Source organism: Cordyceps militaris, assembly GCF_000225605.1.
Source record: "Cordyceps militaris CM01 unplaced genomic scaffold CCM_S00002, whole genome shotgun sequence".
In the NCBI taxonomy this organism is placed as follows: domain Eukaryota; kingdom Fungi; phylum Ascomycota; class Sordariomycetes; order Hypocreales; family Cordycipitaceae; genus Cordyceps; species Cordyceps militaris.
The window spans coordinates 2551299-2578064 of record NW_006271970.1 but is presented as its reverse complement, the minus strand read 5'-3'; the positions used below and the strand labels follow the sequence as shown (position 1 = coordinate 2578064).

The following is a 26766-nucleotide window of genomic DNA, read 5'->3' as shown; positions in this document are numbered from 1 at the left end:
AGTCTGTACGCGATTCCTTCACCCGCTAGTCCCGTTTAACGATTTCCTATTTAAGAGCAGTTGGTGTGGGGTCTCTGCTGGCCTGACTGTGAAAGAGTCGCTTTCAGACTATGAGATGAAAATAATTCAGAGATTATTCTCTCATAAAATTACATGTGTCGTATTGTGCTATCTCGGGATTTTGTAATTAGGACCGTTTTGCATTCACACGGATCCGGGCATGGCGGAGTAGCTCCGTTTGCACGTAGGTAAAGGTTTGCTAATAGTTACCTCCGACGGTTGACTTGCCAGCATCCGTGTAAGTCGAAGTTCATAAAAAAAAATACCCCAGTACCTACCTCAATGGTAAAGCTTCGCCATTTATTTTTCCGGCAGAATTTCCCAAGTCTATCCGATGCTTGATCAAATCCAGAGACTGTCTGTGCTGTAGCCGTGTTTGCCTGATGGCAGGAACAGACTGCCAGCTGCTCAAGTCGGCCGTTCGTTCGGCTGGCAGCTGGCAGGGCAAGTGCCCATTCTGCCGGCATGAAAACGTTTCCCGCCAACTTCCCGATTTTTCCTTCTCTTCTTTTTCCTACACACTCAGTGATCATTTAATCCTGATTCTGCATCTCATCCGGGACAAGTTCGTTGTGCTCCCATCCTTTTGGTCCATTAGTCTCTCCTACTGCAACTCCGTTCATACGCTCACCATGACCGCTATCACCATTCTTGTCATTTCTTGGGTCCTCGGGGCTTTTGCTCAGAGTCCTCACAGCATTCCTGGATTCCACTACATTGGCTGCTCTTCCATTGACATTACCTGCTTTGGGAACCCCATCGTCTTTTCTGATGGCTGTGTTACTCCCGAAGCTTGCCAGAAGGCTTGCGAAGGTTTTCAGGTCGCTGTCCTTCTGAATGAGTACGTTTTATATCATCAATGTGTCTTTTCCATCTAACATCATTAGGGAATGTCGCTGCGGAAACGACTTGACTGCCATCACTCCTCAGGACGAAAGCATGTGTGATCACTTCTGCGAGAACAACCCACTTGTTGGCAGCTGCGGCAACTCTTGCCCTCAAGAAAACCCTAACGTTGCAAACGTGTACGGAAAAGAGCCCCCTCTTGAGCAGTACACCGCCGCTCCCAAGGCATCGACTACGGTTTCATCCTCGTCTGTTTCAACGCCAGCTCCTGTCAGCTCACAGCTGGTGACCCCTACTGGACCAGCACCTGAGCCACAGAGCCAATCCACAGCCCTTCCCGCTTCACATTCTGCGTCTTCTCAGACTTCTGAGCCTTGCGCTCCTGCCCAGCCGTCACAGTACCGAACTGCTCAAGGGCAGGCGCCAGAGCCACAGCAATACGAGACCTCAACTGCAGACGCTGTCCAGGCCACTGAATCGAACTCTGCAACATCGGCACCTGCTATCCCACAATACGAGACTACTATGGTTACCAAAGCAGCACCTACCTCCAAGCCATATGGAGAGTCGCATGTGCCTTCTCAAGTACCAGGCTCTGACTCTGCCCGTATCTGCCTACCATCATTTTCTTCCATTGGCGGTCTTGCACTCATTGCGGTTATGATGATGTGATATTCTGAGGTATACTCATTCATTTATTGGGGCCGAGTTTAGCTATGTCATATTTCCATTCGTTTGTTTTAGGTCCCATTTTTTGGCAGGAATTAGCTTACGACGCAAATTATTCGCAGTTACTCATGGTGGTTGTAATGATGGAGGAAGTATCTTACACAGGTGCTTAGTTACTTGATTGTACTTATAGCAGGACCATAAATCCTACACACATGTCGAAACATGTGCCTAATACAGAAGTTTAATTCTCGCTGGACACTTTGCACCTTTATTTTTAAGTGTTTACCGCGTGCTCATATGCCAAGCTTCAAAGTAGAGATCCCGGGTAAGAATGAGTTTGAGCTTCCCGAAGCGGGGTACGGTGACGCTGGAACCCCGCCACGTAACCAGCCAGACCTAACTGTCACAAGCTGAGAAGCCCACGACCTGCATCCTCTTGATACACAAAGCTAATCAAATCATTGAGCCTTCGCGAGATGCAGTCGGGCATTGCTGGTATGTACGGAGATGTTTGCGTCTTAGACTGTCACCTAACTTGAGACAGCTTCGCAGGAGCTGCACGAGCAGTTTAGCTCGTTGCTGTCGTCCTCATCGACATTTGCTCTACTGATCGGCATAGAAAAAGAGTCCTTGGTACCCACTGCTAGTGTTGCCTCGACGTCCTCGTTTTCGGGCGACCTGAAGTCGTTGCATTCGCACATCAAATCCAACGTGGCACTGTACGCCATCATTCGACGATACGACACCGCGCCGAAGCTTGCGGCCATCTCCTACGTGCCCGATGCCGCCCCGGTGCGGCAGAAGATGCTGTTCGCATCGACACGATTGACATTGACCCGTGAACTGGGGCTTGAACACTTTCGCGAGAGTCACTTCTTCACGACGCCGGACGAATTTACCGAGAGCGGCTTTAAGAAGGCAGATGCCCACGCACAACTCGAGGCGCCCCTAACGGAAGAGGAGCGGACGCTGGGCGAGGTGAAACGGGCAGAACAGGAGGCTGGTGCGGGAACTGGGACGCGGGAAATTCATCTGAGCAAGAGCCTGGCCATGCCTGTATCCGAGGAGGCTATTACTGCCCTGAAGGATATGCAGGATAGCCGAGTGGTCACAATGCTAGTAAGTGTTGAGGGAGCATAGGGTTGCTGGCTTGTAGAAGAGCAGGAAGCATATGAGAAGAGAAATTTGGTGCTGACAAGTTAGAAAATTAACCCATCTACCGAAGCCGTCGAACTAGTACACGAGTCTCCCAGCCCCGGCACGATTGCCGAGCTGTCGCAGGCAATTTCCGGCACCGAGCCGCGCTTCACTTTTTACCGATACACGCACACGCACAACGGCGAGGAGAAGAGCCCGCTGCTCTTCTTCTACACCTGTCCGGCGTCGGCCGGCGCCAAGTCGATCAAGAACCGGATGATGTATCCGCTGATGAAGCGGGCGGTGCTGACGGTTGCGGAACAAGAGGCCGGCCTCGCGATCGAAAAGAGGTTCGAGGTGGAGGAGACGAGCGAGGTGACGGAGCAGCTCGTCCTGGACGACCTGCACCCAAAACCGGCGGCAAGGCAAGGGTTCAGCCGACCCAAGCGACCGGGTCGGTGAGACAAGCAAGGATGATGAGACGTGGGCGGAAACCACGGGCATTATAGAGAGTAATAGTAGGAGACAAAACGATTGATTGATATTTAAGACTTTTTTTTTCTTATTCCGTTTGATGTTGAAAAATACCCAAGAAAGCTAGACGCGGTATGGAAGCAGGACGCAGCAGGTCAGCCATTACCGTGGTCAATACGGTGCATTTGGTGTGCATCTGCCCTCCAGCCCACCAACATATGATACCAACCAAAAATGCCCTAACTAAACGAGAAAAAAATAAATAGAAGACAGTGCTTTCTATACTAGCCAGAAGGGTAGTAGTAGTAGTAGAAACAAAGGGCGAAACCATAGAGGCGTTGACAGGGTATATAACCAAGAGTTAATGTTCTTCCAATGTTGGCGCGAGTGTGTAAGTGTCATGTGTGTGTGTATGTATATGTCGAGGAAATAATGTGACATTTGGTGCTTTTTTTTTCGTCTCTCTACTCCTCAAAGTTGCCCCCAACAAAGGCCAGGTTGCTCTTCTCCAGACGCTCCCTCAGGTACTCGTAGACGGTAAAGGTGACGGCCTGACCGGGGGCGACACGCATGATGCGCGGGGTGATGCCCTTGTAGAAGGCGTGGAAGCCCTCCTGCTTGAACATGTCGGCGGCAATCTGGGTGATGCGCAGCCAGGCGCTGACGCCGGGGCGGGCGGGCGCCTTTTGCAGGCGCGTCTTGATGGTGTCGATCGGGGCGTTGCTGAGGGGGCCCATGGCGCCGGAGACAAGGCCGATGAGGGTGGTCTGCCAGCTGGGCAGGTTCTTGCCCTCAAACTGGGGCTGGAAGTCGACGAGCCAGCGCTTAAAGTACGAGTAGGCGGTGAAGTTGACGGCCTGGTTGGTGCCCTGGCGCAGGGCCGTCAGCGACACGCCGCGGTAGAGCGCGCCGAAGCCCTCCTCGCGGACGACGGTGTAGAGCGCGTGCCCGGCGTTGCGGTACTTGGGCACGTCGAGCGGGTCGGCCATCGAGTGGCTCTGCGCCTGCAGCCGGATCTTGATGACCTCCATCGGCGTCACCACGGCGACGGCCTCGGTCACGCCCGCCGCCAGGCCGGCCAGGAACACGCCCTGGCCCGACACCACGCCCGTCGTCTTGTCCCCGAGCACCTGCTTGTAGTACTCAAACGACGTGAACCGGATCGCCATCTTGGGCACGATGCCCGTGAGCACCGCGCCCAGGCCCTTGTACAGCGCCATTGGCGTCTCCTTTTGCACAATCTCGATGCCGGTGCGCACGAAGCCGCGGCGGGGGGCCCCGGGGGCGCGGGCGCGCCGCGAGAGCTGCATGCGGACCTTGATGGTATCTGAGCCATGTTAGCGAAACTTGGAATTCTCTTGTCCATTTTTCTTCTCCTTTTTTTTTTTTTGGAAGGGGGTTTTTTTTTCTCAGCAACAGAGAGAGGTAAATTCAGCAGCTTCCCAGCATGTACGTCACTGCCCGTTGTGCCGCGGCCCCGCGATCGGGTAACCAAATTGTGGGGGAAGCTTCGCCGCCGTGGTCTTCTCCTTGCGCCCGGATTTCCAACACAAACTTACCGAGGGGATGACAGACGAGGGCCTCCATCATGCCGGCAGAGCCACCAGCTGATCGTACAAATCTAATTAGCTTCAATTGGTCATTTATATCTCTCCCAACGCCAATTTCCAGGCTTTCAGTGAACGTACCAATCAGGTTGACAGCCGCCGTGGGCGGCTTCCTCTTCTCGGCGGCTTGACTCGGCATTGTCGTGCAAGGGACGGGGGGGATGGAGCGAGAGGCGGCGCGGAGCGTTAAAGGCGAGAACAAATTCTGCGCAAATGTTTTCTTTTTTCGAGAATCGAGAAAGTTGTAGCAAAGTTGGCGACTTGCTTATTGTCTTGGTAAATGCGACGGCAAGACGACGGCTGGCGGGTGGAGGGCAACGGGTAGTTTTCGCACGAGAGGAAGACGACAAGGGAGAAGGAACAGAAGCCAACAACAACGTTTTGTTTCTTCTCAACACCGGTAGAGGGGAGAGGGGTCAGAGAGACGGACGAACAGCGGAGAGAAACAAAGATGTAACTATCAGGGACAGGAAAGGAAGAGAAGAAGAAGAGTTGCTACAACAAGCCGACGCCGACAAAAAGAAAAAGGGTACAGTCACGGCTCTCCAATAGTTAGTTAGCTTTGACCTTGCGAAAGCACATGCAGCCCGACTACACGCCCCCCCAAAACGGCTACCTTCTTTAGCATATGATTCTGGGTCCCCCGCCAGCCTATGGCGTAAGGGAGGGGGGCAAGAGTCTCCAAAAACCCCGGCTTTCCCCCACCAGATATTATGGTCGGAGAGAAGAGCCGGGGGGCGTGTGTGTGTGTGTCTTCTGTTTTTGATTTCTCTCGAGCCGCATTGGCTTGCGCGCGCCCTCCTTTCGTTCCGATGTTGCGATGAACGGGCGCGACCGGGTCCGGACCAAAGGTGTGACTCGGCTGGAAGGGCGACGTTTTTTTGCTACGGCTGTGCTCTCGATTTCCGAGCTGGGGTTTCGAGGATTCGGAATATAATGGAAATTTTGCCAACATTTAGCAAAGAGAATTGGGGAAAACTGACATCTCACCACGGCCCCCAGAGTCAGATGGCACCAATGCACCGGGCATCATCGACATCACCTCACTCTCTCCACAGTTTGCTGAGGGCTTACTACAACAGTCACCATACCAGGCCTGGCGCCAAGAGAGGTGGCCTAATCTTGTAGTTTCTTTCCTCGACAACCTGTATACAATTTTTTTTTTTTCATCTAGTTTCTGGCATGGGGGGTGCAACCGGGGCGCTTCGCTTGCGCGTCGGCGCGTGTGCCAACCGGCGTAGACGGCAAACAGGGCTCTGGCCAAACAACGCCGGAGCCAATCCCGAATTGCACGCCCGGGATAAATTGTTCAACTTGATGCCGCCATCTCGCAAAAAGAGGCCCGTAGCCTCTGTGCCCGTGGGGAACAAGGGTAGAGGGGCGGCCCTTGTGCCGAGGCTTGGGGAAAAGAACCGACAAGCGGCCATGTACTTGAAAAAAACAGTCACCATTGACACAAGAGTTTGGACCAAAACAGATGGAACTGCCATTCCCGAGAGGAACCCATCCCTTTTACCCGCTTTGTTCCATAATTTTACCATTTAACCTCGGGAACCGTGTATACATGACCAACTTCAGGGCAAAAAGCCTCCTCCTTCATCGGCACCCCCCTGAAAACTCCGGTTCAGCGGAGCTCCGACCGGACTCCGGGGTGCTATCGCCGCCTGGAGAAAAAGCGGCGCACCTTTTGCACGTTGCGCCGCCGGGCTTTCACATCGTATTATGGCCGCTCTGAGTTTCTGCATATTGTGTTATTACTGCAAATGACAAACTTGTCCCGGAGGCTGACCGACATCCTGTCAGCGAGCGGTCGGAGGCGTCGGAGGCTGCTTTGCCATGCTCGGCGACGTGACTACCTACATACACAGATGTGCTCGCTGTTGCCTGTGCAAGCCGGGCGCCTCCTCCGATATGCGCATCTAGCTAGCACAACGACAATCATTAAATTAGCCAAACCAGAAATGCCAAAGCTTCCCATGCTTCGACACAATTTGTGCTGGACACGCGACTCCAAACGCCACAAGTCGGCCGCTAAGAATCATGGTACTCACCTGAACCCGCCACAGTCACATGTAAAAATACGCCGCCAACAAGAGTCATTCGATTCATTCGTAGTCAGGTCTGTGCCAGTCTTCAAAGCAAGTCTATCATTCATTGTCCCTCTAAACAAACGTTATTTTTGGCACTGGTGCCTCTGCTGTTCCCTATCCGTCCCTTTCTTTTGAATATCCCAAATGCAAATCCCACCAACACCGTCGCTTTCAACATTTTTCCCCACATCTTGGTATATTTTACCTCGCCTGCCATGTCGGGAACAACAACCACAAACGTCAACATACAAGAGCTTCTTCATATGCCTTTTCCATGACAGGGGTATCCGTTATATAAACCATCATTGCTCGCATGCCATGCCTTTCCAACGCCAATGCATAGAAACAACAAAACAAAATTCCTCCAACAGAAATTGAGCCAAATGGCAAACACACATGTATAATATCCAGGCAGAGGTTACGAGGGTGTCCCCCGCTCCTCTTTTGCCTCGCCTTCGAAGCTGTAGAGGCGCACCTCGCCGTCTTCACTCCCGCTGGCCATTCGGCTGTCGCTCAGACCAACGCACTGCACCGGCCCGGCATGGCCAGTGAAGCTTCGCTCGCATTTGCCCGAACGGGGCTCCCAGATCTTGGTCATCGAATCGTTGGCACCAGTGACGACACGCAGCGTGTCACCCACCAGGCCCCATATACCCTCAACGTGGCCAAACATGCTGCGAATGCACTTGCCAGTGGCAATGTCCCACAAGCGCACAGTGTTGTCGAGACCACCAGTCAGCATGTAGCGCGGCGGTAAAGGTCGCGAGGTCGACTCGAATCCAGGACCAAACACCGATCGATCAACCTGAGCCGACGGTGATGGCGACGGTGTCGGCGATACGCTCCGGCCGCTGCGCACAGAGGCACCGTCGTTGTCGTCCTGGCTAGGAACCTCGTCGGGTTCAAAGTCGGGAGGCATGAGAAGAACTTGCTGAACTTGCCCGACGTGACCGAGGTAGGTTTTGATGCACTGCTTCGTGTCCAAATCCCACAACTTGACCGACAAATCATCAGATGCGGAGAAGACAGTGCGAGATGCCGTGTCAAGCCTGACATGATTGACCCAGTCAGTGTGACCGCGTAGATAGAAGGTTTGCTTCGTGTCGAAGCATAAGATTTTAATCGTTTTGTCGATCGAACCAGACGCCAGTGTGCCTTTGTCAAAGTGCACCGACAATACGCCATCGGTGTGGCATTGGAGCGTGTTGAGACATTCGCCCGTCTGCCAGTTCCAGATCTTGATAGTCTTGTCGAAGCTGCCGCTGATGAGCTTACTGTCGTCAAACTGCAAAGTTCGCACTGCTCCCGTATGGCCGTGCAAGGTACGCAGCTCTTCGCCTGTCTCAATGTTCCAAATCTTGATGGTAGTGTCATAGGAGCCAGTAGCTAGGATATTCTGATCGAACTGCAGGCACGTAACGCCATTACTGTGGCCTTTGAAGGTCCTGATGGTGCAGCGACCAGTCTTCCAGTTAAACCCAACTTTGAAGCGGTCGCGATAGACATCTTTCCATGGACGGAACTTGCGCTCTGTTTCAAGACTAGTCGAGGACGGACCGGTGCCGTCGAGGCGCTGCCGCTTTGAGGGAGCGCCCTCCTCTTTTAAAGGACGCTTGTTGGATTCGTTGACCTCGTCGGCAGTTTGGGTCGAGTCGCTTTCCTTCCCATGGGCCGTGTGCTGGTGACGGCTCCATGCTTTAAGCTTCTTCTTTTCTAGTAGCGGCAGGCCCCAGCCGCACTTGGTGCACTTTCTATCAATATGCTGCTCGCACATGCGATGCCAAACCACGTCGTCGTCGGCAAGGTTCTGCCAGCGTCGGCTGACTTGGGTAGCCTTGCATAGCGACACTGTGTCGAGGTGGCAGAGGATCTTGTATGACAGCTCTGTCGGGAGGGCTGTTAGAAAGTCGATCTTGAGTTGCTCTTGTACTTCGCGGGAGACGGTCGAGAGTTGTGGGAAGCAGCATTGAGTGATGATGCCTTGAAGCATCAGCTCTCGATGTTTGGCGGGCGCTGCCGAGAAGAGAGACCAGACGTGCGTGATGGCCTCCTGGTCGGCGGGGGAAAGACTGTTCAGATCCTGTACAATAATTAGTATACTAGCAACCAAGTTGACGGCGATGAGTACATACTCTTTGGATCATGCCCATTTTGGTCTCGTCCGCAGTACGGCGACACTTGGAGTCCGGGCGATGGCGGTAGCAAAATCGAGTATTGCCATCTTTTGGAACAGATACTGACACCGTATGGGAAGACTCATCCTGGAAGTCTTTGCCGACAGGGGCGTATATACCTGGGATATGCTCTTTCAAGAACGGGCTGACGGTCTTACCGACCAGCGCCGAAGGCATTTTCTTGAGCCGGGAGTGATCCTCCTCCGCAGGTCGTCTTCGATCGCAGTTATCTCGAGATGGATAGGAATTGTGTTGAGGGTGAGGGGTTGTCGCAGGAGCGGATTGTTGGTGGAGGTGTTGGGCGGCTACATTGTTTTCTTGGCCAGCGGACGCCAAAAGGGCAGCGTCAGATTCGGTTGCGTGTACCATTTCGAAGGGAATGCGGTGAGCCGTCATATCCTTTAAGAGTGTGCGTGGGTGCTAAGCAGGGCCAGTCATCGGCTGCTGCGGGCGCTGAGGCGGGCAGAGGATGGAATGGCGTGCTTCTCTGCCTCGTGGTCGCACAGGCAAGGTCGCACAGGTACAAGGCGGAGGGAGGGTCGGGGTTGCGGCTTCTCAGCGCGGGATGGCGTCAACCTGGAAGGAACCTAACAACGCAAACGGTCGTGCTGTGGCATGAAGATAAATGACAGGGGGTTTTTGATGAAGGTTGAAACAAGTGTTTGCGAGCCCGATCCAAGCGGCGTTCTTGCGTCGCAACCCGAGGACAGAGTTTGGCTCAGAAGCCAAAAGCACGCGAGACGAGGGGCGTCTTTGCTGCGAATGCGAGACAGGGCAGGGAAGATTCCGAGAGACAGTGCTGAAGAATCGGGCGGAGGTCTTCGCAATATACGAGGGGGTCGTGGCGACAGGCAGGGAGACGAAACGAGACTGGGGATTCTTGCGTGATTGATGGCTGACAGTAGCACCTGCGTTGGCCGTTCTAGCTCGTCGAGATAGTTGAGTGCTCTGAGGCGAAAATGGCGTTATCACTCAGGTCGCCCACGCTCCGCACCGAGCGGCCGCCCTGATGTTAACAGCCGGTGGTGTAAAGTACGCACAAACCAGTTAGCGTGGTGCCCCGACAGCCGCCCCACGATATTACGAAGGCGCTAGAAATTTCCGGCAGCCGCTTGCCCCTCCCAGCCCTGCATTTGCGACTATCTATCTATGTATCTCGGCGCTTTATTATTAAGTTATTCGATGCATTGCCATTGTTTTTTGGAGTGCACTAGCGGCTGTGGCGTGCCTATCAGGGTGTGGGATGAACTTGGTAAACCTCGACACAAGCCGCTATAAGGTCGCTTTGTGGTAATCAAGTACCGCCGTCAGACTGTACTTGGAGTCAAGGCCACTGCCGGGTGCTTACCTACTATACCTAGGTACTGTTCACAAGTGTCCGTCTCGCCCCGGGAATAGCAAATAGTGTTCACTCAGAACTGGCTGGCTAAACCACAAGTTGCACATGGTAGAGGTACATTTCAAATCAGTTGAGTGGTTTGACTATTGTAAGATAGTTAGTATAAGTTGAACTTGTAGAAATGATTGAAAAGTTCAAGCGAGTTGTCTCCGTTTGCTGAACCTTCTCGGGCCACACAAACCCCGGCCTTGAAGGTGGCCTTGGAGCAAGGTGCTTCTAGACTTATATAGCGGGATCTAGACAAATAATAGTTTCTGAGGGTGACCAAGTACATTGGATATACAGGTTTGAACGTAACGTCAGTTTGTACCGACTTGGTCTCGTCTCCTCGGGAGTAAGTGTTGTGGTCGAATGAGACTGTGTTAGTGAACCATAGAGGAGGGAAATGTGGCTTAGGTACAGGCACAGTAATAATTCAGAAGAATAGTTGAGAATCAACTTCCTTTAACCCCCTTACTCTGCCGCAAAAGTTTAGGACTCGGGGTGCGGCAACATTGCAAGTCCCATCAAGCGGAATCGTGGATCGAATCGTCGGCATCAGCCGAAGCCCCACAAGATATGCAGGGCAAGAGGCCCAAATGTCGCTCAAGTACTCCGTAGATGGGCAGCGAAAATGAAATTTAGGCAGAGACTGCTTGCTGGTCATGCATTTACATGAATTCCTGGGACCGCGTTCTAGAATTCCCCGCCACGCTTATGCTACACAGCTGTGTACGACTTGTCACGAGGCTGGTGCCTGCTTGCCAAGTAGGTTGGCCTGTCAGCCGGAGAGAAGTTGCCCAAGGTAGGGGTTGCATATGCAGTAGGTACCTAGGGATGCTTAGGTAGGCAACAACGGCGATGGCAAAATTCGGCAGTCATCTGGATAAAATAATCAGACTTTATTATGGACATTTCCTTCATTTTAGTCGTCATATTTTATTTCTCTATGAAAAGCCTCGAGTATCATTGGCCGGCATTTTTTACGCTGGTGGCGGCCACGTATTAACTAGGTAGTTGGGTTGTCATGTTGGTACTGAGGTATGAGTTCAAGTATATGCACACACTTTAAAATCCACAACAAGAGTGACACGTAAGCCTGCAGCTTAGCAGAGTGCTATCCAATCATATTTCAGTTTATTCCTCCCGTCTTTACTTGCAACACGCCGGGCAGTGAGCGAAACAGCTTTCGTGACAGAAGTATTACATAAGCATTCGGAGTTTTGGGTAGCGTGGCGCATGTGACAGGAAGAGGCTGAACTGGGGGAATGACAGCCAATATTGGGGGGCGAGGGAAACTGACAGAATAACGAGAAAAAAAAGCAGCAGAAATAAGTCCGAGTCTAGAATCGAACAAGACTCGCAATCAATCAACCTTGACCTTGCTGGCAGCCAGGGAACAACCGTTGGGTAATATGTGCTGGCGTTGTTACATACTAAGTTATGTGACTGCGCCACCGTGTCACACGCTCGCGCCATACCCAGAGGCTGGCTGTGAGTCGTGAGTCACGGTCATGCGCCGCCTCACCTTGAACCCGAGATAAGCCAAGTCCGTCTTATGACATCAACATGGCCCAATCAGCTTTATCCTGTTTCGCCTCCCTGCCCAAACGGGACGGCCTGAGCCCTCCCCAGCGCCAAATGTCTCTTTGAATGTCCCTTTGCTTTGTTCCCGAGCACCCGACTCTTATTAACTAATAAAAAGGGCCAGTGCGGGCTTCACCACTTCCCGTCGCATCGCTGCTTCTGCTTTGCTTCACCCGAGGTTTCCACAACGACACGTTGCGACACGGCCCTTCTTGTCACTTCTTTCGCGCCCTGTGACCCGTACTTCACCAGGGCTGTTGACTACCTACCTACCTGCCTAGGTAACTTCTCGACGCAACCACGCCCTTTGCTCACCTCTTACATCTACCTCGCCATCCACCTAAAAAAAGCCTACCCGCCGTTTACTCATCGGCCAGAGGACGACTACACGCTGTCCTCTTCTATTTGCTTCGCCAAACTTCTTTCTGCCACCGTCTTTGCTTTTATATCTGCCCAACATGGACGCCGACTCTACAGCATCCTTACCTGCCGCCATCTTCGAGAACGGCCGCTTTGGCACCGTTGCTCACCCGCCTGTCGCCCCTCTCGTTTCATGGCTCCATGAGCGTCGTCGCCTGGCAGGAAAACTTGTCAAGGAGAATGACCCTCAGATCTGCTGGAGAGAGGGATTTGCCTGCGCCAAAAACTCCGACTCGCACTTGTGCCCGGTCCTGAGAGCTTCTGAGCCTTCTGCTCGACAAAACCACTTTGAACGGCAGCTGCAGATCGTCTACAACAACAACCCCAAGGCCTTTCAAACTAGGAGACTCAAGGCCCAGGGCCATGGAGAGGCGCGAGTCAGTGAACGCCGCCTTCATAACCGCAGCAGATTCAACCCAAACGAGCTCGATAACGACGTTGCTCTTGCTCGCAGTGGCGTTCCTCTGCCTGGCGAGTGCAATAACCGCCGCTGTCCCTCGCTTGAGCGCCAAGAGGCCTTTTACGATGCCTCCACCACCAAGGGCAAGGTCCACGTACGACGATTCGCAGCTTCCGAGGACGCCCAGGTCGCCGCGCTCTATCACAAGGGTCTTCTCTACAACAGCGCAGAGGAAAGTAGGACGACGTTTGATCTCAACAGCATCCGCCACAGCGAACCGACCTACATTATCCGCCCTGCCAGGCGTGGGCGCAAAAGTGCCAAACACGGCCATGACGATGGCAGTACATATGCTTTAGAGCACCCTCTGTATCTCAACCTTTCCTTTTCCGACATTGGGGATGATGAGGCCATTGCTCGTTTCTTTGCTTCTCAACAAGCGTCTCCCGAGGAAGCAATTCAACATGCATCTTCCAAGGATTCGACTGATTCTGCGCCTCCTCCTCTCCGGATTATCTACGAGCTGGATGGCTCTCGAGGCTCCGTTGACATCGATGCGTCGCAGCCTCCTGATTTGATTCTGGATTCCGAGGACTTCGAAATCCTCTCTGATAGCGAAATGCAGGATACCCCTTACAGCACTCAGCATTCTGCGGCCGATCCATCATCCGCTGCTTGGGTTCTGGTGGGCAACGACTTGTAGCAGGTCCGCCAAGGATCCCCCCGTGCTCTTTCGGGATCTGGCAAAAACTTCGAAAAGAAGGGGTGCTTTCACCCCCGGACTGGTCTTTATAAGCTCACCATGACTCTCTGGCTTTTTTTTTGGCTTGGCAAAGCAGCGCGTTTGGCTGTTGGAGTATATCCTGCATATATGTACTCTATGTCTATTATTGGTTTGGAGTGGAAGCCTGGATACAATGACTCACTAGCGCTGATAGACTGAGCACTTTGTTTTATTGTGTAATAAAAATTTCGTGCTCCTTTATCTTTATAAAATATATTTTCTTCTTTGAAACCGAATTTTCCTAGGAGAAAAAGGGATTCTGCCGGAACCCGCACGCTTGGGGTACTTTGTTGTTGAAACTCCGGACGCCCCGGGGCCAGTCGCCGACGCGGCCCCACTCCCCGGCCAAATATCATGATCCTTCCCATTGTCGCCGACGGCGCAGGCGTATATGAAGCGTCCAGTTGATCCCGTTTGTTTTCACGACGGAGGCCTCGCCAGCACTTTCCATTGCCACCGCAATGCGCGAGCCACGTACATGTACAACGTCGCCGGTTTTGACCGTGGAAGCCAGCGTCGCATCTCCCGGCTTCGCGCCCAAGGAAACGACAAGAACAAGATCGGAGACAAGTGACGGTTTGCGGGGTTGGCGATGTACTGGGCGCCGGCGAGATGTACTGCCGCTCAGTATTATACTATGTTGACCTTGTTCCTATATTTTTCCTTTTTAACATTTTTATGCTATTTATTCTATTTCTTTCTTTATACTTTCTTACTTTATTCACCTCTGTCTTTGATTCTGTATGGTCACTGCCGCTATCGCCATGGCAGTCGTGAGCTGTGATTCTCGCCGTGGCCGTGTCTGGCTCGGTTACCGTGGCCGGCAGTAGGCCGTCGACCACGGCCCGGGGATTAAAGCCCATGATGTATGTTCTAAGCTCATCCAGCCCTTTTCCTCTCATGCGCCTTTTCACCTCTGAACGTACTGAACTCACTGTCTCTTCCACTTTCTAGGCAACGCTGTGAAGTCTTCCCTAATGGACCGCTTATTCCAGCTCGATAGTGCCAGGAGGCTTCGATGTCAAATCGTAGACGACACGAGACACGCCATCTACCTGGTTGCAAATGGCACGCGATACCTCCTGGAGGAAGGCATTGTCAAAGTTGAACACCTCGGCGCTCATAAAGTCCTTGGTACACACGGCGCGGAGGATGATGATGTAACCCCACACACGCTGATCGCCAAAGACACCAACACTACGGTTGGTATCGAGGCCGGCAAAGGCTTGGGACATCTGGTCGTAAAGACCCGCCTCTCGAATCATGGAGATGAAGATATGGTCAGCCTTGCGGGCAATCTCAACTCGCTCCGGCGTAACGTCGCCGAGGATTCGGATGGCAATTCCGGGTCCGGGGAAGGGGTGTCTGCCGACGAGTGTTTCGTGAATGCCGAGTTGACGGCCAATTGCCCTCACTTCATCTTTGAATAACAGCCGGAGCGGCTCGATAAGACGTAGACCCTGGCCATTCATCATTCGCTCGGGCAAACCACCGACGTTGTGATGCGTCTTTATCGTTGCCGACGGGCCGCGCCACGAGAGCGACTCGATAACATCGGGATACAGCGTTCCTTGTAGGAACCATTCCACTTTGCCAGAGTTTGGTGTGTTTTCTGCTTCCCGTTCAATCCTGATAGCCTCTTGCTCAAAGACATCGATAAAAGTTGATCCAATAATCTTTCGCTTCTTCTCAGGATCAGTAACCCCCGCCAGACGACCTAAGAACAGCTCGCTCGCCTCGACAACGGTGAGGTTAATGCCAAGGTGGTCCTGCAAATTCCTCTTAACCTCTTCAAACTCATTCAACCGCATACAGCCATTATTAATACCAATCGCGATAAAGCGGTCGCCAATAGCCTCACGCATTAGTGTCGCGCCAACAGTGCTATCAACGCCGCCGCTAACGCCACCAATAACAAGCGCCTTAGGGCCAACAAGCTCGCGGATACGCGCAATCTCAAGCTCAACAAAGTTGCCCATTTTCCAGTTAGCCTTAGCACTACAGATAGCGATGAAGTTGGACAAGATTTTAGTGCCCTGGGGCGTATGCTCGAGCTCGGGGTGGAATTGCACGCCGTAGATGGGCTTTTCCTCGTGGGCGATGCCGGCAAACTCAGAGCTCTTAGTGGCGGCAATGACAATAAAGTCCTTGGGCAGCTTGATGAGCTTGTCAAAGTGGGACATGAAGACGGAGATACTGTCTCCGAGGCCGGCGAATAGCCGGTCGGCGTGGGTGTTGACTTTGGTAATGTTGAGGTCGGCGTGACCATACTCTCTCGTCTCTCCGCGGACGACATTCTCGGAGTTGATTCGCCAAGCGATTTCCTGGCAACCGTAGCAAATGCCAAGAATGGGGACGTTGAGGTCAAACACGGCAGGGTCAACGTGGGGGGAGCCCTCGTCATAGACAGAGGCAGGGCCTCCGGAGAAGATGATTCCTTTAGGCTTCCATGACAGCTCGGCAACCTTGGTGGTGCACGGCAGCAGCTCGGCAAAGACACCAAGAGCACGAAGACGCCGCAGAATCAAATGGCTAGTTTGGGAGCCAAAGTCGAGCACAAGAATAGTGTCAAAGTTGTTGTGAGGGGCTTCGGAATCGAGGGTGGAAGCCATTGTGACGGTGATTCTGGCGGCGTGTGGAGCGGATGGGCGATTTTCGATATTCGCAAGGTTGTCCTCTAGGACTCGGACGTGGGACGGGGGTCAGGGGGTAGACAGTCGCTGATTGATTGCTGGGGGCTTGTCTGGGGTTTCTGAAATGATGTGACTGGGTCACGATGATCTCTGATGGCTTTAATTAATTTTGATGATGGTCTCGCGAAAATTTTGGGCAATTGCTACCCGTTTGTTGCAGTGTGTGCGAAGATGAAAATGTCTCGTATTGGGCTATGCCCCGTGGGGCCTAGCTTGGTACTAAGGTACCTAACTCCCTGGTAGGCTTGTGTGGCTCACAACCTCACAACACGCACACGCCACAACCTGGGCAAGGAGCGCGCCACAGTCTCTATAACTGCGATAGATTTGCGGCGAGTAAAGCTACCTAGTTACCTTTGAAGAGACACGGGTTGTCACAATCCATTGGGCAGGCATGTACCTACCTACATATATGTAAGAGACATGTTGACCTAAAATTGCTTGTGATTGCTCTGCTGGCGCTATTAGCGCTACCTAGTCCAGCGCAAGCGTTAAGGGGACAGACAGATCTCGCAATTCCTTTTTATTTTTATTTTTTATTTTTATTTTTTATTTTTATTTTTTATTTTTTTTTGTTTCCTCGCTTTCACTTTACTCTAGCGACAGCAGAGGCTGTCCTTCGATTCATACATACCCGTTTTGTTCCCTTTTTCTTTTGCCCTTGTCAACCGCTTTGATCTTCATTTCACTGCCTTTTGCCACCCCGGCTGCTCCCGTTCAAGCCGACCGCCACCATCTGCCGGCCTGAAACAGCAGTTGCCGGGGCCGAGAATTGCTTGGGCGTTGTGAACCACTGAGTCAGCCTCTCATGACGTGCAATCCCAAAACTGGCCGGCACCAAGAGGAAACAGCAGGATCGGTGTTAAGAGCTGGTAACATCTCTTTACAATCCCGGATGACGGCGTGCGTGGGTCAGCAGGCCATGGATGGATCGGTAGTGACAAATACTGCACAACTGACAACAACAACCCAACTCCAAGAACTGCGCGAATACCAAACGGAATAATAATCAAATCTGGTTAACTAGTTGATTACACAAAAAAAGAAACCCCCAAAAAGGAACGCATCCGCACTAGCTCGGTAGTCCCAAGCATGTCTCAGCATCATAAATTACGCAAAGAACAGCCCGACATGACGGGTCAAACCTGTTCAACTGGCAGGAACTAAACCAGAAAAAGCTTCGTGTCCTCCGGGAAGCTAACCTTTTCTTTCTTTACAAACAGATTTGTCAAGAAAGCAAGAACCGGTGAGATGTGGTGGGAGGCATCAAAGCCCATCACTCCACCCCCCACACCCAAACTGGTCATGATTTGGAAGAGGATGTGTTTTGGCCGTGCTCATCTGTACCAGCAATGGAAATTCCAACATATGGACTTAAAAGCCTTGCCCGAGAAAAGAAAAGAGGGGGTTCCACTCACACTCTCGTCTTATTAGGCAATGCGACGCTGGACGTCTGCAGACCATGACGGGTTTGTGGAAAAGGTTTTTGTCTTGGATCATGGATCCGGGAATCTCGCCTAATGATGATCAAAAGAAAAGAAACAGAGGAAAGGCGAGTCGTGGAGCTGCGGACTAGCTGTCGTCTGTCCAAGTCTCTTTTGTTTTGTTATTGATTAGCACGGCTATAAGATTGCAACATGCCCGTACAACCTTGTCCGTCCGTCATCTCATAACTTTTTCCCTTGTTCCTTTCAGTCTATACACTCTCTAGTATTTTCTTTTTTTTTCCTTTTGTACCAAGACAACATGTACAAGATCTTGGCCCTCATCGGCTGTGCCGCCGCCGCGGCCATCGACGTCAACCCGCACAACGGCAAGAACTGCCAGGACATTACGGTGCCCATCACCGTCGCCACGACGCTCAAGCAGTTTGACTACCACCCGACCGACTCCGAGGTGGACACGACCAACTTTTTTCTCGAGTTTACGCGTCCGGGCAGCGACTTTGTGAAGCGTCTCACCATAAACGTACGTTTTGCTGCTCCCTGATGAAGAAAGAAACGAAACTTTTGTAGTAAGGGTTGAAGAAGGAGAGCAAGAGAGAGAGAGAGAGTGCCATCTAACACCAATAACCAGAACGACACCAACATCAAAAAAGACTACACCCTCGCCGCCACGCTCTGCCACCCGCCCGACGGTCCCGGCTCCACGCTGCAGATCTTGACGCACGGCGTCGGCTTCGACCGCAGCTACTGGGACTACCCCTTTGCCGGGTTCAACTACTCGTACGTGGCCCGGGCCGTCGCCGCGGGCCACTCGACGCTCGCCTGGGACCGGCTCGGCATCGCGGCCTCGTCGCACGGGGACCCGGTGCAGGAGATTCAGCTGGGGCTCGAGGTCGAGGCGCTGCGGCAGCTGACACTGGCGGCCGCCGGATCCTCATCGGACCTCTGCGGCCTCCTCTCCGGGCACCGCTTCACGAAAACGGTGCACGTCGGCCACTCGTTTGGCTCCGCCCTCACATACGCCCTCTCCTCGCAGCACCCAGACATTAGCGACGCCGTGGTGCTCACCGGCTTCTCGCAGGCCCCCGCGTACATGGCGTACTTTGCGCTCGGCGCCAACTTTGCGCCCGTCGCCGCCGTCAGCGCGGCCTTGGCCGAGCGGTACGCGACCGGCTACGTCGCGCCGCGCACCGCCATCGGCGTGCACATTGACTTTTTCGCCCCCGGCGACTTTGCAGACGCCCTGCTCGCCGACGCCACCGTGCACGGCCAGCCCGCCGCCGTCGGCGAGCTGCTCACCATTGGCGACGCCGCCGCCGCCCCGAGCGCGTTTGCCGGCAAGGTCCTCATCATCACCGGCGAGCACGACGTGCCCTTTTGCGGCGGCAATTGCAACATGCCCATGGGCGACGCCCCCGACCTGCTCGCCCTGTCCAAGCCCATGTTCGCCCAGGCCGCCGCGTTCCAGACAATGGTGGTGCCCGGCGCCGGCCACGGCCTCAACTTTGGCTACTCCCACGTCGTCACCTACCAGAGCATTCTCGACTTTCTCAAGCAGCAGCTGTAGAGGGACAAGGCATTGCTCCTTGGATGTGGGTTTTGGGTGGCGTTCTATACGGTTATGAACAATAACAATAATAAAGGGTATAGTAGCTAGGAATAATGGTACTACTATTGATGCACCACGTCTTTCAATGTCTTGATTGTGTGGTACCTGAACCCTGTCCCGTACTGAAACAGCCGTTACATCACAGCACATGACGGATCGTAGATCGCGTTACACAGATCAGGGTCCGATGAGGCACGGCTACAGCCTCGGCTACACCAATCAAAACAAAGCCAAGTTTGCAACCTAATCTCAGGCATTAAAAACATGTATTGTTTATCAAAACATGGAAAATTCCATCGTACGTGGTACGTGGTTTCCAACGCTGCGCTATCCATGCCAAAGTTACGTGCTGTGGAAAAAAAGGTAACATACAGGGCCAGCTAGACAACCTCGTTCCCTGAGTGGCGCCCTGGTGCCTTCTCATTCAAACCACCAGGTTGTGCGGTTGCTCCGGCTGGCATGCTGGCCTGCATCTGTCGGGCCGCTTCATCCAGTCTTCCCTGTCGTTCCAGTTCAACGTCATGTAGGTCTTGCGGGCTGCGAGTGGGTATTTTCCTAAACGTACGAAGCGGCATACCACTCGCGAATAGCTGATCGACTTCCTCTAGTGTGCGTCCTTTGAGCTCGGGAATGAAAAAGAACGTAGCAATAACCATGACGAGACTCGTGGATCCGTAAATGTAGCCAACCCTGGCACCAAGATTGGCATACTTGTCAGAGATGAGATATGGAATGGTATATGAAGTGGTGAATGTGGTGAGAACGGAAATGACACAGGCAAACAGATTCGTCTTTTCTCGGACGCGCTGGGCCGCGATTTCTGACACGATAATATACGAGACAGGGGCCCATGAGAGGTTGTAAAAGAAGTAGAAGAGCATGAGGCAGGCAACCATGAGATTCGTCATGGCTCCGCTTCTGCTGTCTTCGGGTATGCTGCCGATGGCTCCAAAGAGATAGAAGAAAAAGGACATGAAGGCGCCACCGACGAGAAGAACCGGTCTGCGACCAGTCGAGTCGACGAAAAGCCACGTAATCATGACAGCGAACAGACTAATGACGCTGTTGAGAACGTTGAAGAGAAAGGCCGACTGTCCAAAGCCCTGCGACTGGTAAAAGACGACGGCGTATTGCGAGGCAAATGCCTGGCCAGTAATTTGCTGACCAAACATGGCGAGGGTGGCGACGGCCGTACGCCGGCGATTTTCTGCGTTGAAAACTTCGGCCCACGTTCCCTGGTTCTCTCGGGTATGGGAAAGGGCAATGCCGTCTAGTTCGACGCTGACTTCTTCCAGCGTGGTCTTGGTTCGAAACTTGCCGAGGCTTTCTATGGCTTCTTCGCGGCGGCCGCGGCTGAGCAGCCAGCGAGGAGACTCTGGAAGGTAATACAGCAGGGAACAAAGCAAGCATGGGGCAACAAACTGAAGGCCGATGGGGATGCGCCAGCTAGCAGCAGACTCTATCGTCTCGGTACCGTATGTGACGAGCGTCGAAATGACTTGCCCAAAGACGACCATGGCCTGCAATGTCGATCCAAACATGCCGCGAAGCACGCGGGGCGAGGCTTCGGCTTGGAAAATGGGGACGACGACGATGGTCATGCCAGTCATGGCAAAGGTGAAGACGCGGCCAATGGTAAACTGAGCGGCCGAGGCAGCCGATGTCTGAAGGGTGACGCCACTGCCAAGTTAATGACCAAAGGCTACAATGGATGAGCGAGAGACATACATGAAAGACAGGATGCAGAGGCCGAAGATGGCGACTTTGCGACCCCATTTCTCAGCAATGGGGCCGCAAATGATACAGCCGACAGCCTTGCCAAGGAAGGGAGTGGCAGTCATGATGGAGAGAAGCCATGCCGGAATGGTAAATATGTTCTTCTTAGCGTTGTATTCGCCAAAACGTCGTGTAAAGCTGTGCATGCCTTGGACACCACTAAAGGTGCCGACATCGAAACCATAGTTGAAGGCACATAGTGCCATGTATCTATAGGGATGGCAGGTTAGAGTCTTAGTCGTTACGCCAGAAACAGGGGAGAACAAACATCATGAAAAAGATGAGCATGCCATTGAAATGCCTTAGTCGGTCTCTGGTTTTCATTCGTGGCGGGATATGCATGGTGGCAGACCCATGACTGTCGTTTTCGTCGTCGTCGGCTAGCTTAGAGACGGGCGAGGGACGAACGTCGGCTACCGGGTTTGAGGCGCCACCGGGGATGGATGAGTGAGATGGAAGCGTGTGGCCAAGCTGGGGGGAGGCTGTGGGAGTCGTAGAGCCTGAGGGTGCGTGAGAGATCATGGCGTACCAGGAGGCGCGTGTGAAGGCGAGCGCCTCGAGTGTCAATGAAGCGCGGCGAGGCTAGAATTGCGAGTAGTCTAGCAATGCGGAGAAAGCGGTTGAAGGTCGTTGGTTCCGATGCATGACAGCCGGAGGTATAAAAGACTGTCAGGACATGGGCGCATGGGTGTGAATTGTGGCGGCGGGCGGGGGCGCTGGAGCGAGTAAGGCAGGATATCAAGAGTCGTCGTAGAAGAATGCCGCGATACGACACGCACGAGTCGACCGTGGTATAACAACCTGCCCGGGAGACGTGGGAGGTTTGCAGCTGGCGCCGAGGGAAGCCAAGACTGATGATGCTGACGGAGAAAGCAACGAGGACGCCAAAGGAGAAGACGAACGAGAGAGACGAGCGAGAGAGTTCTGGGCGCGCGGGGGGTCTGTTATGGATAGCAAGTGAGGAAGAAAAGACACGAGCAAGAAGCAAGTCAATAGCGCGGATGGCGCATCGTCGAGGCCCAGGTTAAGTTTTGGCGGCGCGAGGGACTTGAGTCGTGGACTGGTCGTCACTGGTGAGCGACGGTGGAAGTGCCGGGACGGCGGGCCAATGAGGCCAAGGAAGCCAAGGCGGTTTTTATTCTGGTAGAAAAAAAAGATGGAAAAAAATAAAATAAAAAAAGGATGTTGCCTCTTTTCTTCTTTCGGTTTGGCTTATAGCTTGACTTTATCGTTGGCGGGCGAAATTGATCGAGGCCTTCTCTGGGTCCTTTGGTCCCCAGAAATTTCGGCGTTTGCTTGGCGGAAGGGGTTTCGGGCTTCTTCCTATTTGTTCTTCTTTTACGGCCACAGTCGGCTTCGGCATCGGCGTCAGGAATGCCAAAGTAAAAGCAAAAGCAAAAGCAGAGAGCGCAACTTGATTTGTGGCGGCGGCGGCGGCGTCGGACTGGTGGGGGGAAGAGATGGAGATGGGGCAGGGGAAAGTATCGGTAAGCCGGGATGATTCTGACGGTGAGGGGAAAGGGGATATTGAAGACTGTGCGAGTAAGTAAATGTACGTATGAATGAAACTGAAAGTAAGTTGACGGTAGAGTTAATAGACGTTGAATCGGCGTCGCACAAAGAGTCGATTGAATGAGAGAGTACTGGTCCAGGCGAGGGATTATGGGCGCAAAGCTAACTATAATAATAAAGCAGTGAAGCTGTCGAGGCTGAAGGCTGAGAGCAGGAAACAGGAAGGTGCGCAACCTGGTCTGGTGGGACGAACCTGCCTCAGAGAGGCCGTCAGACATCAGACAAGAGAGCAAAGGTCAAAGGAAAGACCAGGACGAGTTCGTTCTCGAGAGACACAACGAAACGAAGAAAGCCTTGAAAGCTAACTAGTGTAGGGCAGTCTCTGAGATTGGCTGCTCACCTCCCCTGCCGCCAGGTTTCTCGCCCCCCCCCCAGGCAGCAGCTGTTCTCAAGGGCCCAAGGGCCTTGGCTGAATACTGCTAAAGTCTTGGCAAGACGACTTGCAGAGGTGTGTTCAAGGTTTCCCAGTGTGGACTCGGTGTGGGTGTAGGGGGTTGGGAGGGGGAGGGGGAGGAGGAGGGTCACACAGTCGCTGAGCTCCAAGTCTTCCGTAGTGAGTCGCTAGTTAGCGAATCTGTAGATCTATCAGCGCCGTCAACCACAAAGGGTTGGTTTATTGTCTTGATGTCTTGATGACCTCGAAACCGTTGAATGGGTGTTGCTGGGTGGTGGTGGTGCAGAAGTAGCTGCAGGCAGGCAGCAGGCAGGCAGGCATCCATCATCAGCGACTTCTATTCCTGGTTAGTCGTGCATGCTTTTGTAATAAGAAACATATTTAACAAAAAAAAAGAAAAAGGAAAAGAACAAGAAACTAGTGACGCCGACTGGGCCGACGACAATCTTGTGCATCCTCGCACATCATCTGGCTAATCGTCGGCCCCTTTCCCCTTTGCCGGCAACACGTGTTTCTTGGCAGCAACCAGGTGCCGAACCAATGGTATGCGTTGCCGTTTCAAGTCTCTGTATGTGTTCAACCTCTTACAAAGCAGTGTATCCCGCCGTCGAATCCGTTGACCTTTTTTTTTTCCCTTTTTTTTAGACTTTTGACTTTTGACTTTTGCGCCACAGAGACTTGTCCCTTGTTCATCAGCTGAGGCGCGCGCACGTTGACACCACACAGAAATCACCCCATCCACACACACTCTATGAGGAGGGATGGTCCCCTCTGCAGGAAATCGACCGAAAGCGACTGGGGTCTCTGTACTTGATAATAATAAACACGTAAAAATAAAAAGGGATGACTGCAATTCCCCACACTACAGCCCGCTGCCCTGGTTCTATTTACAGTGGGCAGTGGGCGCAACAAGCCTGATGCCGATAAGTTTAAATAAAAGTCATCTGCCGAGACTGATGCACTAGTTTCTAGGGGGGACATTTGCACAGATAACCGATCCCAAGCTTGGCGGATAATGTATAATTTATACATGATTTATTCAACGTGTGCATTCCATCATTTTCGGACGGATACCATGATACGACTGTGGGGCATAAAAAAAAGGTATTCCCTACCAGTACCAGGAAATAATTCTTTATTTCCCTCTCCTTTTATCAAGTAATTAAAAAGACAATAATAACTAGGGAGAACTCTCAAAAAGACAACTTCCCCCGCTGCATCAGTGGATATCGTCACAAAACCGTTAATAAAGTGGCGCCGCCAGCCAGACCACAGACCACCGACAACACACACACCCAAAAGTCATCCCGTCCTCATCGCTTTTTGGCGCAGGCCGTTGAAACCTAGGATACAGATCTCATCGGCCCTTTGTTTTTATTTTTTTATTTTTTTTTATTTTTTGTTATTGTTTGATGTGGCAGAAGGAAAAGAACATTCGAGCAGGCCATCGCCGCCAATCGTGTCCCCCCTTTTCCTGCTTGTTCCTCCTCCTCCTCCTTGGATTTCTTCTTCTTCCTGCACACCAGTAACTAACTACCTATGTACAGAGTACAAATTACTTCCACTCAATTCCCACCTGTTTCTCCTCCCCGCTGGCCTGACTGTGCTCAGTGGATACATAACAGCGAACCATGAAATCGTCAGCTCCATCCGATAGCCCCCAGCTCCGACAGAAACAAGCCACTTCAGCAGAAATAAAAGAGAAAAAAAGCAAATATTCACGAGGCCCCCCTGCCGGCTTCTTCTTCGCCGTAATTCCTTCTCTTTCCCATGGCTTGCGACAAATGCCGGCAGGACATGACCAACCAGCCTGCCAAGATCTAGTAGACACACTTGGTCTGACCCCCCCTTCAAGCGCCAAGACTCCTTTTCGGATAAGAACCATGAAATGGAAATCAGCGACGCACCGAACCCCTCCCTCCCAATTAATCAATCAATCAATAGTTACCTTTGCGGGGACCGAGCAAGGCCTGACACTGAGGTCCTCTCCGCTCCGGAATTCGTGCCGCCATCATGGCTGCACATATGTGTAGTAGTCCCTCGAGAGGCATTCCGAGAGAGAAAAAAAACCAAAAAAAAAAAAAAACTCTAATTCACTTTTCCTTGCTCAGAATTACTCATGGCGCATGATTTCTCGCATTCGCTCCTGCGGCCCGCCAATCCCTATCCTGTCGTGCTGTCGACGTCGCCCTCCGAGAGTTAGCCTACCCTACATTAGTAGACACAACAACTCAGCCTCACCTGTCCTCTTGGAGATAAAGTCCAGTCCTGCCTGTGTGCAAGATAGGCAACCTTTGAGCTGAAACCTGGTGAGGGCTGAGGGCGCGGCGTCATGACCACCGCCACGCGCGACTTGCTGCCTACAGTATGACTGTTGCCTTGCCTGCCCAGTGCCTAGGTGTGTAGGTAAGTAGGTAGTCATTACAGCTGCCTGCCGCGATTCTTCTGCCACAAAGTTCACTTCAGCTCACTCTTCTTCACTGTCTGCCCTCTGGTCAAGACAGAAAAGGAACAGCCATCGCTCATGACGCAGAGGTTGAAGAATCTCTCCCGAGACAATGACTTGCAATCTCCCATCTTTCTCAGCCTCGTTTCGACCCAGCATCCCGGCTCCAGACATCTTCAGCACACGCACCCTCTCCAAAGAAATCCACGATGCAACCCATCACCTGGGCACCCGGAACTCACGGGAAGCCGCCTCCCCGTCAGCAGCCTAAAAGTCAGCCTCAGGGACCGATTAACCTGTCCCGTCCAAGTCCGTCGAGAAAGAAAATGTCTCCGTCGCATCGTCTAATGCGCGACAAGCTCCAGTAAAATCAGCACTTAATTATTGACATGTACATCTCATTCACGACTAACCAAAAACCACAGAATAAATCTAGATCATCTCATCCTATGTATGAAACCCTTTATTATTCCTTTTCCGAAAACGCCATCTTGGCCATCTCTACGCCCCGTGACTGAACACGAATAGTACCGCCAAGTCCCCTCGTCTCCCCTCTATAAGCAAGGTGTGACGTTGTCGGGTCTCCTCCCTCCCGTCTCTTCCACTTGTTGCCACCGAAGCTACCCAAGAAATCAGATGCAAATTAGATCACAAGTAATGCATAATTGAAATGCGTGGAAAGGAATACATCACACACGGCCAGTGCCTTGTTCGCCGTCCAAGGCAAGTGCGGCCGTTGGAAACCGCCCTCCCCCGTTTCTTTCATGTGTGATGGCCCTTGCCGCTAGGCCTTGTCTCGTCTCCCGTCAATCCTGCACAGGCTTCATCGTGGCAACCAGAGGTGGTGGGTGTGTGCGCGTAATATATCCGTCGAGACCAATCAAATGTGCACGGCAGAGCATGGCCATCCAAGCCGCCCAGACTTGTGTATTCAAGAATATACATCTCCCAAAAATGAAACCGTGAAATCTCCCCAAGTCCTAATCGGCTCAATACAACGCCTCCCCATGCAAAATGGCATACAAAAACAAAAGCTGTGGTGGAAAAAAAAAAAATCTTGCCCAATCTCGACCAACGCCTTCGGCTGATCCCTGTATTCAGCTCATCAAGTCGAGTCACTCTTCACTCTTCACCCCCTAAGCACACAACACATAAATCCATAAATGAAAGCAGTCGAGTGACATCTGTCAGCCTGGTAAATC

At 52.6% G+C, this 26766-nt stretch overlaps 10 protein-coding genes across 10 annotated transcripts; 6 read left to right on the top strand and 4 right to left on the bottom strand.

Annotated features, from left to right (window-relative positions):
- Nucleotides 1-692: 692 nt before the first annotated feature.
- CCM_02737 (twinfilin-1) lies at nucleotides 693-3177 on the top strand (the record flags this gene model as incomplete). Its single annotated transcript, XM_006667889.1, has 6 exons — nucleotides 693-901; nucleotides 1041-1563; nucleotides 1858-1934; nucleotides 2045-2073; nucleotides 2198-2697; nucleotides 2782-3177. 6 exons carry the CDS (start codon nucleotides 693-695, stop codon nucleotides 3175-3177), a joined length of 1734 nt encoding a protein of 577 aa, XP_006667952.1.
- A 476-nt stretch (nucleotides 3178-3653) lies between these two features.
- On the bottom strand, nucleotides 3654-4935 carry CCM_02736 (succinate/fumarate mitochondrial transporter; the record flags this gene model as incomplete). The annotated part of the gene is made up of 2 exons (XM_006667888.1): nucleotides 3654-4516; nucleotides 4749-4935. The coding sequence occupies 2 exons, from the start codon at nucleotides 4933-4935 to the stop codon at nucleotides 3654-3656; spliced, it is 1050 nt and encodes a 349-aa protein (XP_006667951.1).
- A 1043-nt stretch (nucleotides 4936-5978) lies between these two features.
- Nucleotides 5979-6719, top strand: CCM_02735 (uncharacterized protein; the record flags this gene model as incomplete). Its single annotated transcript, XM_006667887.1, has 3 exons — nucleotides 5979-6319; nucleotides 6375-6513; nucleotides 6600-6719. The coding sequence occupies 3 exons, from the start codon at nucleotides 5979-5981 to the stop codon at nucleotides 6717-6719; spliced, it is 600 nt and encodes a 199-aa protein (XP_006667950.1).
- Nucleotides 6720-7304: 585 nt separating this feature from the next.
- On the bottom strand, nucleotides 7305-9429 carry CCM_02734 (sulfur controller-2; the record flags this gene model as incomplete). The annotated part of the gene is made up of 2 exons (XM_006667886.1): nucleotides 7305-8966; nucleotides 9019-9429. 2 exons carry the CDS (start codon nucleotides 9427-9429, stop codon nucleotides 7305-7307), a joined length of 2073 nt encoding a protein of 690 aa, XP_006667949.1.
- A 1151-nt stretch (nucleotides 9430-10580) lies between these two features.
- CCM_02733 (uncharacterized protein) lies at nucleotides 10581-11328 on the top strand (the record flags this gene model as incomplete). The annotated part of the gene is made up of 4 exons (XM_006667885.1): nucleotides 10581-10610; nucleotides 11084-11170; nucleotides 11211-11243; nucleotides 11284-11328. The coding sequence occupies 4 exons, from the start codon at nucleotides 10581-10583 to the stop codon at nucleotides 11326-11328; spliced, it is 195 nt and encodes a 64-aa protein (XP_006667948.1).
- A 1155-nt stretch (nucleotides 11329-12483) lies between these two features.
- CCM_02732 (uncharacterized protein) lies at nucleotides 12484-13548 on the top strand (the record flags this gene model as incomplete). Its single annotated transcript, XM_006667884.1, has 1 exon — nucleotides 12484-13548. The coding sequence occupies one exon, from the start codon at nucleotides 12484-12486 to the stop codon at nucleotides 13546-13548; it is 1065 nt and encodes a 354-aa protein (XP_006667947.1).
- A 1067-nt stretch (nucleotides 13549-14615) lies between these two features.
- On the bottom strand, nucleotides 14616-16241 carry CCM_02731 (GMP synthase; the record flags this gene model as incomplete). Its single annotated transcript, XM_006667883.1, has 1 exon — nucleotides 14616-16241. The coding sequence occupies one exon, from the start codon at nucleotides 16239-16241 to the stop codon at nucleotides 14616-14618; it is 1626 nt and encodes a 541-aa protein (XP_006667946.1).
- Nucleotides 16242-18068: 1827 nt separating this feature from the next.
- CCM_02730 (uncharacterized protein) lies at nucleotides 18069-19334 on the top strand (the record flags this gene model as incomplete). The annotated part of the gene is made up of 2 exons (XM_006667882.1): nucleotides 18069-18290; nucleotides 18366-19334. 2 exons carry the CDS (start codon nucleotides 18069-18071, stop codon nucleotides 19332-19334), a joined length of 1191 nt encoding a protein of 396 aa, XP_006667945.1.
- Nucleotides 19335-19800: 466 nt separating this feature from the next.
- On the bottom strand, nucleotides 19801-23443 carry CCM_02729 (sugar transporter, putative; the record flags this gene model as incomplete). Its single annotated transcript, XM_006667881.1, has 9 exons — nucleotides 19801-19913; nucleotides 19954-21056; nucleotides 21105-21362; nucleotides 21421-21623; nucleotides 21682-22093; nucleotides 22150-22292; nucleotides 22393-22655; nucleotides 23065-23140; nucleotides 23252-23443. The coding sequence occupies 9 exons, from the start codon at nucleotides 23441-23443 to the stop codon at nucleotides 19801-19803; spliced, it is 2763 nt and encodes a 920-aa protein (XP_006667944.1).
- A 215-nt stretch (nucleotides 23444-23658) lies between these two features.
- Nucleotides 23659-26426, top strand: CCM_02728 (uncharacterized protein; the record flags this gene model as incomplete). The annotated part of the gene is made up of 6 exons (XM_006667880.1): nucleotides 23659-23686; nucleotides 24012-24045; nucleotides 24540-24643; nucleotides 25230-25316; nucleotides 25623-25873; nucleotides 26385-26426. 6 exons carry the CDS (start codon nucleotides 23659-23661, stop codon nucleotides 26424-26426), a joined length of 546 nt encoding a protein of 181 aa, XP_006667943.1.
- Nucleotides 26427-26766: the final 340 nt, after the last annotated feature.